Source organism: Montipora foliosa, chromosome 13, assembly GCF_036669935.1.
Source record: "Montipora foliosa isolate CH-2021 chromosome 13, ASM3666993v2, whole genome shotgun sequence".
In the NCBI taxonomy this organism is placed as follows: domain Eukaryota; kingdom Metazoa; phylum Cnidaria; class Anthozoa; order Scleractinia; family Acroporidae; genus Montipora; species Montipora foliosa.
Genome location: NC_090881.1, coordinates 25,434,569 through 25,446,855, shown reverse-complemented (window position 1 = coordinate 25,446,855; position 12,287 = coordinate 25,434,569). Strand labels below are relative to the sequence as shown.

Here is a 12,287-nt window from a genome sequence, read left to right as displayed (position 1 = left end):
GCAATACCGCAATGATTGGTTGATTCGGTTCACAATATTTATTAATCTGTAAAGCAAGATGGTTACTTTTAAAACCACACAAGCTCACGCAACCAGGGCTAGGATTCTGCCTGGGTTTGTGGGCAAGATTCTGCCCGCTCTCAGAGCCGATCAAATTGCAGGATTTGGAGAATTCTGCCCTCTCACACATTGAGAAAAAATGCCTTTTATTTTCACAAATTCGTTTGTTTACATCTTCAGCCTTTGCACGGACAGTTCCTCCAACCATATAGAAATGCAGACTGTCCTAAGCATACATCATGTCTTTCATGCATGACAAATGCAGCTTGTGGCTGGTGTTCAACATCATGTGTATCACGCAGTTCTTCAGTTAGCTTTTGTGTTGATAATGAGGGAAATCAGAAGATGTTAACCTTAAATGCATCAGAATGTACAGTTTGTTTAGATCATATGGACTGTTCTTCCTGCAATCAGGTAATTATTCATTAAAGCTCAATTTCAAGTCACATGTTTTTGGGTTTAAAGCAAAGTCCACATATTTTAGGCTAGATGTTAAACATTTATGACAACTGGAGTGAGCTACGGTATTAAGCATAAGCATTTTGTTTTTGTTTGTTTGCTTTATGTAATTTAAGTGACTGAGTTGGCCTTAAGCTCTTGAACAACCTTCCCTTACCACACCCCATCCATCATGTGTAAAGTTTCCGGTGTTGTGGCTGTCCTTCATGATTGTATGGGTGGGTGGGTATAGCAGGTCCACATAAGCTGAATAGCTGCCAATACTTCAACCTGCTCGAACAAATAAATAACAAACAAACAAACAAATAAGTGATCTATTTTACTTTTAAAAAACCCAGCATTGTTTGGGGGCAGGAGGACTTGGAAGGTGAAAGTGTCCCCACACTTTTGACAGTATTATATTTGTTGGCTGTGAGGATGTTGTGGTCAGTCATTTTAAATGTTTGTGATAATTTTTGAAAAAGTGGTTCAATTGTAAACAGCTGGAAGTGATTGCCGCGCAGTTGGTTGAGCACTGGGCTGTCACACTGGAGGTTGTGAGTTCAATTCCGGCCAAACCAACACTCAGGGTCTTTAAATAACTGAGGAGAAAGTGCTGCCTTTGTAATGACATCTACAAAATGGTTAGACTCTCTAGTCCACTCGGATAAAAACGATAAACCATACGCCCGTCTCACAACCTTTCAATCTTCATAATCCTGTGGGATGTAAAAGAACCCACACACTTGTCGCAAAGAGTAGGGCATGTAGTTCCCAGTGTTGTGGTCTGTCTTCTGTGGTGTATCATGGTTGGGAGGGTAAATGCTTTGAGATACTAGCTACACCAAGCTACACCAAGATACATATGACATTAAATGTCTAAATAATACAGGTGTTCCACAATCTTATATTCTGAAGCAAATCATTATGAGCAGAACCCCATCAAAGATTATTTCAATCAGAGCACAGAATGAAGAATTTTGATTTTCTGTGTTTCCAGGACAGTAGCTGTGTTTGGGGAATAGCAGGGTCACTTGGCTGTTATCGCCAGGGGAGAGTTATGGACAAGACTATTGAGAATTGCAGCAGTCCTTGTGCAAGGTAAAAAACACATAACACCTCAATGCAGAGCAGTCTTTATGTACTGTGCAAAATACTTTAAAGTGCTTGTCATCACGTTGTTTTCAGAACCTTTTGATTGAAATTTCACTCTTTTATTGGCTTTAAAAGATTGTGTTGTGTTCTTGGGTGAGACACTTTACTCCCATGGTGCCTCTCTCCACTCAGGTGTATGAATGGGTACCAGTGAAATGCTGGGGGTAACCCTGCGATGGACTGGCATCCCATCCGGGAGGGTGGGGGGGGGGGGGGTAAAAATAATAATAATAATAATAATAATAATACAATACATTTATAGAGCGTCTTTTCCCTGTGGTCCAAAAACGCTTACAGGTGACAAATTAAAATTATCATATACAATATAATTGTTAAAAATATTAAATTACTATCATTATTACCATTACCTAACTGTTATAACTATAAAAAATAGAGTACATGTATCATAAATAAAAAGTAAAAAACCACCATGGTACTATATTGTCTTGAAAAAAAATAAAATATTTGTTGTAGTTTGAAATGTACTTTAGGTAAAAATGATATCAAGCTAGGTCAAAATATTTTGAACTAGGTTATTTTGTTTCAACCTAGGTCATTTTGTTTCAACCTAGGTTATTATGAACTGTCTAAAAAAAGGGTTTCCCTTTTTTTTGCGGATGTAATTAAAAAAAATGGGGCCTGGATTTTTAGGGGGAATAAAAAAGAAAGCATCTTTCCGTTCTTCGTTCACTTACCGTCTCTCCCTCTCCTTCCCCTCTACGGTCCTTGCTTACTACCAACGGACTGTGCCTCTTACCTTGAACTTTCACAACATTCCATGCCGCTCCAAGGATTCGAACCCTCGCACCATAGGACATCTGAGATTACGTCTCCTCTGTATTAACCGCTAAGCCATTGAATCAGCAACTGAAAGCGTCTAGATGTTTTTTCTACCAATAAGCTAGTTTAAGCTATTTCCAAGCCTTCACGACAACTACTATTTCGCACATGCGTAAATGACATAAAGTGAGACTTAGAAAAATTTCAGATCATACACAGTTAAAAGGCCGAAGATATAGAACTTTGTGAAGAAGTTAAAGGGTCCATAGGCTAAATTTATCTGAAGTAGAATGAAAAACACTCTGAGTCTCCAGTGCAACGAAAGCAAAAAATTGTTTGAAAGAGGTGGACTCTTGATTCTGAAGAACAAATAGTCAAATGTTGTGCGAATTAAGTTTTGTTACGTCGCTATGCAAAATACACCTGGTCCAGGAACAAGGGATCATTTCTAGTCATGATATAACAAACCGATTTTCGCCGCAAACACAGCGTTCCCACAGTGAAAAAAAGATGGTGGCACAGGCAAATAGAACAACAAAAGATAACCTTTACAGTTTAACCAAAGAAAAGAACTCGTCTCTGAACCACTGGTGTGATCATCTTGGAGAAACCGCTTGTAAAAAAACACATAACCATTCACAGAACAATTGGCAAAATGCTGTATGAAGTGGTTTTTGGAATCTCTCGTAGAAAAGAAATTAAAAAGCCACAAATGATTGGACAAGTCACAGCTACATCACATGCAGAGCAGGAAAATGGTGAATAATTTGAAAAAGTGGCAGGATGAGCTTGACATTAAAGGAGAGCGGTGTCTGACACTTGCCAAATGCAGACCGCAGACTACAGACTAACCCTGAATCACAGTTATTGAAAGCTAACCGCTCAAAAATGGGTCCTGAGACTTAAATACTGTTTATCAGCACTGTTTGAAATGGGTGTTCAACTTAATACGCTATTTGCAGGCAGCCAGCAGTCTGTCTTTTGCAGTTATCATGCACCAGAAAGGGAAGAAGAAAAAGAAAAAGTTCGAACTTCAGGATTATGTGGCGCTGAAAATTAATAAAATGGAAAAGGAAACGCCCCGTCATCCAAATGTGCTACTTGCTCAAATTGGAGAACTTGAAGGGGACTGTCCCAAAATAATCACAAAATTTGGATTTATCACTACAAGCAGACTCAGCAAAATTGAAAAAAAGTAACAAATATTTTATTTCATAATTCAAAAGATATAACACTTACAAGAGCCTACAAAATGATCTCATTGGAGTACCATGGTGCAGCAGGACGAACTTTAACTCTGTGGGTTGAGAGTGGTGCATGGCAATCTAGAATTCTCGATAGTTCCGAATTGTATAATTCAACACTTTGGGAAACGTCCACAAAGTCAACAGATAACAGTGAAGATTTTTCGATGCTATCTCGGATTACATCATTGTTGACAGATTTAAGGTTACGGGCAAGATGGTTTTCCTCTCATAACGCGACTTTCTAATATCAAGTAAACATATCAAAGTAAAGTGGTCAGAAGTCGTAGAATCATGTACATCAACGTTGCGTATAAAACTTTCATCATCATTCCGGGTAATGATCAGATCTAATATATGACCTGCATGATGGGTAGCTTGAGTAGCATGTAGTCTTAAATTGAACGCTTCAAGCAGGGTGATAAAATTAATCGTAGAAACATCAGAAGTGTCATCAATATGAAAATTAAAATTGCCTGCAATTAGTAGTGATCCAGACTTGACAACATATTCTTCGAGAAGCGAACTAAATTCTTCCATGAAGCAATTCATTGGATTGTTCCCAGAGGCGAAGGAGGGCGATAGATGACCAGAACGTGAACATCTTTTGAAAGAATCTTCATTTGTATTCCGATGATTTCGAATGATTTGTAACAGGTAAAATTTTTAGTGGAAACAACCATCAGCGACCGCTTCAATATAACAATAACACCACCACCTCTACTTTCTCCTGGAGCATGATAAAAACGATAACCAGTTGGAACTAAGTCGCCAATTGCAACTCTATCAGTATCTCCAGGACGTAGCCAGGTCTCAGTAATAGCAAATAGATCAAAGTTCCTTTCAACAATGTAGTCCTTCAAAATAATAGACTTGTACTACAAAAACAATTTTTGTGCTACAAAATTCTCCTAGTCGCGTCATGCCACAGAAACCAGGATAAGCTCCGGCTCTGATGGGCCACTTGGCTCATAAACAGACTTTTATTGGCTTTAAAAGATGGGAAAAGTGGTTATACTTTGATCAATAACCGAGGAATGAAAGGAAACAAGGGTGACTGCTTAATATAGGTTTGACTTTGCTACCAAAAAAAAGGGGTGCGCAATATTCTTTGCGCATCTGACATATGACATCATTTAAAATAGCACTGGAAATGCAGACGGTCGATGAAAAAATCTCCAAAAAGGTCACCCTTAAAACCACAGGACACCCAGAATTATGATCTGCATTCTCCTTCGTCGAACGCAGTTAAGTTCCTTAAAATTACATACCATGATTCGCCTAATATAAATTAAAAGTTAGAGTCTAAAAGAACAAAGAACTAACAACAATTACAATTACATGCAGCCAATGCAACTAAAAATATGTGTTATCATAGTCGCTAAAATAAATATGTATTGGAAATTTACATAGTGTGAAAATTAAAACTTTATCCTGCGTTGTCTTTCAACTTGGTTGGTAAAGATTTGCAACTCGTGTGTGCAGTTAAACGATCCTTGACTAAGGTGTTGTTCCATAGCACTGCGCCTCTGTATCTAATCGATAACTTCGCAAATCTTGAGTTGAAACGAGGTAAAACAACAGAGTATCCTAGGTGGATGTCTTGTTGTTCTTCTACAGATTACACTGTCACCGAAGAGCAGTGGTATATTCTCCCAACTTGAACACAGGGCCTTTATCATGTACAACAACTTTATTGTTGAGTTATTGTGATTCCCACTAATGGGATACATTTGTTGACTTGACAACAATTTGTCACTCTCAAACACTATTTGAATTTGAATAGATCTAGATACATGTAAAAGCAGCTATTTTGGTTAACCCTTTCTTCCCTAAGGGTTCCTCATTGTAAAGTAAAATTGTTTTGTGCCAAACAGAATAAAACCTATGATGGTCTTGTCACGAGGGAAAGGGTTAAAAGCTGAGAGTATTTTGTGTTTGCTCCTTTTTATGCATCAAACACTATATTGGCTCCAACGTAGAAGACCCATACAGGGGCTGTGGAGAGGGAGGGTTTGGGGGGGGGGGGGGGGGGGCCTATAGTCTCCCACTTTTTTCCTACAATGTTGTCTTCTCTTAAACCTCTACACCGTCCCCTCGCACTTCCGTGTTCCTTACCCAAACCTAGCTTCCCCCCCCCCCCCATACTTTCAAACATACTCTGTGAGCCCAGTAACACAAAGAGGCCTTTGTTTGTTTTTAAGGAAACATCTCTCTGATCCTTCCCCTCATTTTGGTATATGTTTGAATGACCAACAGTAAAACAGGATCTACTATTTCTTTTATGAATGGGAACTTTTAACCCATTGACTCCCAGGGGTGCCCCATTGACGAGTAAAATCATCTGGCGTTAGACAGAGTAAAATACTAAGTCTGGCCGGTCTCGGCCGGTTTGGACGTCAAAGGGTTAAAATACAGTGTCAATCAAAATCTTAACTGGTTCTTCTTATTTACAAAGCTTTTCAACAATCTTGTTTTTATAGTCGAAAAACGTGTGACAGTTGTGTGAGGGATAACATTGGATGTGCCTGGTGTGACAACAGCCAGACCTGTTTCATGATTGGAACATACACTTCACAGTATCCATATGGAAAGTGTTCCCACTTAATTGACAGGTGAGAACTGGAGTGTTTGTATCTTTACAGAGCCCTTATTACAATAAAAAACAAATTATTGCTATCTTCTTCTTTCATGTATGCTACAGTATTTTGTATACAAAGGCAATAATCAATACTCTATCACTGTGGTCCAGGGAAACGTAAAGAATATTTTTCCCACATTCAAAGACTTTTTCTGCAATAGATGGCAAATGTTAAACAAATTCCAAACAAATTTTGATGGTAGATTAGAGGCAAAGTATCACTAAGGTTGCATATCTTAAATTGAAATTTTGGTTCTAGCAAAAAGCTTATGCAAAAATATTATGCAAGGCTTATAATCTTTCCTTTTATGTAGCTTAAATGAGGGAAGTCCGTGTCCCAACTGTGGCCAGCACATTTCTTGTAAAAGCTGCCTTGCAGATTTTAGATGTGGTTGGTGTGGAAATGATTATGATCCACGGATTGGAAGGTAATCTTAACTTCTTAAGAGGTATTTCATGTGTGAATAAAATTAATAATAATAATAATAATATTATAATTGGGCATGAAACAGGAGGTGGCACAGTGTCCAGAGAGTGCCAACAGAAAATCACTATTTCAGTTATCCATGGTGAAAAGATGTGATGCCGTATGGCTCTATGGTTAGATTATTGGATTTGCCTGTTGGTGCCCAGGTTCAAATCCCACTTTCATCACTGGCTGTCCAGATTGTTTTTTTTAATTAATGTTCCATAACTTGAGTTTTTTAGTAATTCTGTCTAAGTCTCTTAGTTTTTTCTGCCATGAAAAGGCAAACTGTTTTTTTTTATGCAATTTTGTTTTTATGAATGTTTTGGATTACATCAATTCAATTTGCAGCACTTGGACAATTTTGAGCGTGTGACCATTAATTTTGATTGGGAGGTGCGAATAACATTATTAATATCACTACAGGGTTAGCATTTATTTGTAAAATTTATGTCAAGTGAACTTGTTATCTGGAAATGATGGGATGGTCATCCTGGGACAATAAACAGATTCAATCTGATTAAGGGATAACTTTTTCTGTTTTTTGGCAGCAAGATAACTGGTCTTAAGTACAGTTAATTGAAGCTACTTGCTATTCTTCATTGTATGCAGGAGTATTCTTAATGTCTATTGTTTTTTCTTTTAGATGCTTTGCAGGGGATTTCAATTCACCTTATAGTGGACAGTGTTCAAGTCTATTCCCAACAAATGGAAGGTAGGAATTCACAACCAAGATTCATGAAATGCCAGGCCTTGGTTTTAGTGAAGCTTGGGTCTTTTTCTGTTGAATCAGTTTTGACGTTTTTCACATTGGTCTTGAAATATCCATCAGGGGAAGAAGCGGATGAAGCATTTAAAGTTTTTTCTAATTAAAGTTCACATATATTTTTGTTGTCTATTTTTTTTCAGCACTGTATGGTCTTATGCAGAGTGTCCAGACGTTGATGAATGTCAATTGGGTATTGCTCAGTGCCATCATAATGCCACATGTTTCAATGTGCCAGATTCTTTCAGCTGTGTCTGTAACAGGGGTTATACTGGAAATGGTAGTTTTGCCTGCAACAAAACGTAAGTCTTAAACTTGAAATCGGACTACAAGTAAAGTATTTGACAGCAGTCAACATTGATATGTAATTTAAAAGCAATCTGGTCGTTAAGGAGACTATACCTTAGTCAGTGATATCTGTAGTCATTTTTCTCCTTGATGACGTCAGGAATGAAAATCTAACATCCATTGTGCAATAAATTATTATTACTAGTAATAATTGTTTTCACTACATCTGCCCCCGCCTAAGATGAACGGCAGTTGAGATGTATGTTTAAATTATATGCTGAACATGTCGCCCCCTGTGTCTGATTTGTGTCCGGACAAAATCAGTTTCTGAGCCAGGCAACTCTATTTGCATCAAATGTGCTTCAAAGTTTGATTTTTCAATGCTAACCCGAACAACACTTTGCTTCTCCGTGCGAGTTTCTACTTCATGACTCCTGAAACATCTTGGTTGTGTAGAACAATACCAATACCACTTGCGCGCCCATTTAAGCAATACCGATACCACCTTGCAATTGCGTGCCCGGTTGAGCAAATTGAGATTGATTGCCCCTATGATATGTACCAATACATTTACCCCTTTTTATGCGGGGACTTGGTTGCCTCCTCAGGGTTTGGCCTCTGGGCCAAAACGCTGCGGGGGCAATCATTCTTGTTATTGTTGTTAACCCCAATGGCATAATCAGAGAAGCACTGATATCTGTTTTGCGTTTAAACCTCTTTTGCTGCATACACCATATTCCAAATTGTATTCTTTTGTTTGCTTGCAAATTAGCCCTCCTTACCTTGTTCTTTAAACTAAGAGTTCAAAAGAATATTTAACCTTGAACGAGGCATCAAGGGCTAATTTGCAAGCAAACAAAAGATTACTGAAATGGTGGCCATTTTGGAATAAGGTGTATGATGTAATTATTACTTTCAACGATGTGCGAGCCAGCAAACCATGCGAGTCATGCAAGCCATAGCTGCCAGCCAAGCAGCCATGGCTGCGAGTTGTGCGAGCCAGCATGGTGAGCCATGCAAGTCAACATGCAAGCCACGTGAGTCACACATTTATGTACTTATTGACCGAGTGGAAGGGCCGGACGGGAAAATATTTGGCCTGAGGTTATGGTGTACGAGGTCCATGCTCCATGACCGAGGGCCAAATATTTTTTCCGTCCGGCCCGACCTAAACTCAGTCAATAAGCATTTTATCATATGGGCTCTTTACACTATTCATGAGCACTCAGAATATGAAGTTTGGACAAAGCAATTAAGTAACAAAAATTTGCACAGAAAATTTATCGAAAATGTTGTTTGTATTTACTTTTCTGGCTGTAAATAACTTGGATGTTAAAAAGCAACGAAATTGCATCGTGCTGAGCAGTATGTGTTCCTAGAAGGGCCATCTGGCTTTTTCTGGCCCTGCCTGCGCTAATGCGTACGTCCCTCATACAGGCATTTTCCCAATAGTTTTACAGTGAAAGCGCACACGAGGCCGTCCGGACCATATGATACATGCAGTTATTAAAAGCTAACTGTTTCAAATGGGTTCTTAGACTTAGTTACTGTTTATCAGCACTATTTGAAATGGGTGCAAGACTTGCATGCCTTGCATGACTCAGCTCGCGAAGTGTCCAGCCCTTAACCTACAACTGTTAGGTGTTAATTTTAACCATTCAGTGCACTACTTAAAGGCTTCCTCTTTGAAGACTTTTCACCTGTCAGTGAGGTCTCTTGGTCAAAGAGAGACTGTTGGAGTAAGTAAGGGATTAAGAGATTTCAAAAGTCTTAGAGACAAGAAGCAACAGTGGAAAAGTAAATTACAAACAGTCTTTTGGGTCATGATTGACAGTTTCCTTTTTTTCTTAGCAAGCTGGACTGTACATAATTAAGGGAATAGAGGCACTTCAGTGTTCCTAATGGTTACCCACTTTTGACTTCCTATTTTCACTTACTCTGTATCATCTCAAGGTGGAATTGTTCATTGGCTAAGTGAAATGAAAGATGTTGGTTAAGTGTTTTTCTTACACATACCTGGTACCTGTTGCTTGGACCTGGGAATGCATATGTGTGAGGTGATCTTTGGTGGGCAGTCGTTTCATTGTTTGTCAGATCAGATCAACTCGGATCGCTTACCTCGGATCCACATACAAAAAAAAATGGCCTTGAGAAATCACCCTAGCCCTAATCTTTAACCCTTTCAGCCCCGATAGTGCCAAATGGCACTTATAGATTTTACTCTGTCGATTTTACTCGTCAATGGGGAACCCCTCGGGGCTTAAAGGGTTAAGCTAACCTTGGTGAATTCAGGGCAAATGTTGAATAGTTTTGGTTTATAAAAGGGTTTTTGGCTTGATCCAAGGTGTGGAATGCGAGTTGTTCTGGCCGGACTTTCGGACCTGCCCTAAGTGACCTTTGCCCACCCACCCCTCCTGAGGATTTTTAGGGTGGAACTGATATTTTCATTTGTTGCTTATGTTTCATTATTTTGTCATTTGCATAGTGTCTCACAAGCCTCTTAGCCTGTTCTTTGGCATATAATATTTCATTATCAACTGTGTGTTTTTTGTCAAGATCATTACAATGAAGATGCTTGTAGTGAGACTGATCATTGCAGTTTAAAGCAACTTACAAAATAGGCAATTGCAAAGGAAGCCTGAAGAAAATCTGGGCTCAAATGGGACTCAAAGTCACAACTGTGTGATTGTGACTGTGATTGTGCCTCACATCACCCGTTAACTTCTGCCCTACCACCCACCCATCCACTTACAATAATTATTATTGACTGTCCAAATTTGAATGAAAGCCAGATAAATTATGGCTAATACTGGATTAGTGGGCAAAATAAATTATTTCAGCATATAAATGGATGTAGGAAGATTTTCCTAATGTTCTTTTTACCTTCTGTTTTGGCTTATTAAAAGGTTGCTTTTTCTCAGCTAAAACTCATAATAATTATTATTGTTAAAAGAATTTGAAATAGGTAAAGATAAAACCTTGGTTTGAATTTTAGTGTTTATTATCTTTTGAACCGGTTGGTCGTGCTTGATCTTCAACAGTTGACAGTTTGTGTGTCATTTTATGGAGCACATTGTATGACATAAAAATGAAACAAAATCCTATTTCTTTTAGTTGCTTTCATGATTGTGGCATCCATGGAAAGTGTGGTGCAGACTTTCAATGTGACTGTGATCTTGGCTGGTTTGGTGAAAATTGCAGCATAGATTGTGGCTGTAATGGACACAGTGATTGCCCACAGGGCATTGGCATTTGTGAAAATTGTCAAGGTAGAGTACAACCTACAGGAAATCTCAATTTCACTTCTAATGCACCAGTGACATATTCTTTCAAGGTATTGCGTAGAGACAGCTTACTGACTTAAAAGTTGCAAAGATCCAGGTGGGCTCAATACAAGGAGTCTCTTAGTACGCATTTTTCCAAGTGATTGAATTGACAAGATGTAAGCTTGTGTATTTGTTTGGAATCTCCTGCACAAGAAAAATATATTAGATTCATCATCAACATCGTCATCATCATGTTTGTTAACAATATCAAGACCCAAGCTTTTTTCTTATGATTTTAGAACTTTCATTAGAACTTTGTTGTGGAAAATTTAAACACAAATATATTTTTTTGTATTTTAATTATGTTGTTAAAATGGCAGCTCAATTTCAAGCAATAAATGGAACGGCACTATGGTTTATACTGTAAACTGTCGGCTGAAAATCTTGGCCAAACATGAATGGAAATAGGATGGAAAATGACAAAGAATTCTTTTACCCTCTTTGCACAACTTGGAATGGAAGACAGGTTGTTTTCCACTGTTATGTGTATGACCCTGAATATTTTTAAGTGCAGAATACAGAAAGAAGATATTTTTCATAAATAAGGAGACAGACTTTAAAGGCATGTTAACCTACGCATATGCAGGTCAATATCATTGAAGGATGCCTATGGAGCTCTGTGAGAATTGATGCAGTTTAAAATCTGTTGACTACCAAGTTGGGTTATCGGTTTGGCTTCATCCATTCACACCTCAAACTCCCTAGGATGCTTCCCATGACGATTAAGATCATCTGGTGTTAGACAGAGTAAAATTTATTAAGTGTCATTATCTTAGGGGTCAATGGGTGAAAGGAATTCTAACAGAACTAAGGGGGTAGAGCAACTTCTTTTACAGCCTCTCTGTGACTAAATTCTTACCCCTGCTTTTGACTTAAAACAACAGTTGACAACAGCTTCTGTTTAACTATTATTATTATTATTATTATTATTATTATGATGTGTCCCAAATCACAGAAATATCATGCTTGACATTCTGGAGCAAGCTGCAACAAGCAGCCTTAGCAATCCAAAACTTGTCTCAGGATCTGGGCTGAGCCCAACAACACAGTCTTCTGCATTGAGTTGGGTCACATTGCATTGTGTTGCAATCCAAAACTTGTCTCAGGATCCGGGCTGAGCCCA

The 12,287-nt window shown here is 38.4% G+C and overlaps 1 protein-coding gene across 1 annotated transcript in view; it reads left to right on the top strand.

Annotated features, from left to right (window-relative positions):
* The window catches only part of LOC137983802 (multiple epidermal growth factor-like domains protein 8), a 53,791-nt gene that overhangs the window by 17,439 nt on the left and 24,065 nt on the right, over positions 1–12,287 (top strand). Inside the window, exons 10-16 of the mRNA XM_068830972.1 lie at positions 241–474; positions 1,499–1,599; positions 6,161–6,292; positions 6,633–6,746; positions 7,431–7,499; positions 7,694–7,852; positions 10,953–11,107. Of these exons, the coding sequence (XP_068687073.1) occupies positions 241–474; positions 1,499–1,599; positions 6,161–6,292; positions 6,633–6,746; positions 7,431–7,499; positions 7,694–7,852; positions 10,953–11,107 (964 nt within the window). The remainder of the gene's footprint in view (positions 1–240; positions 475–1,498; positions 1,600–6,160; positions 6,293–6,632; positions 6,747–7,430; positions 7,500–7,693; positions 7,853–10,952; positions 11,108–12,287) is intronic.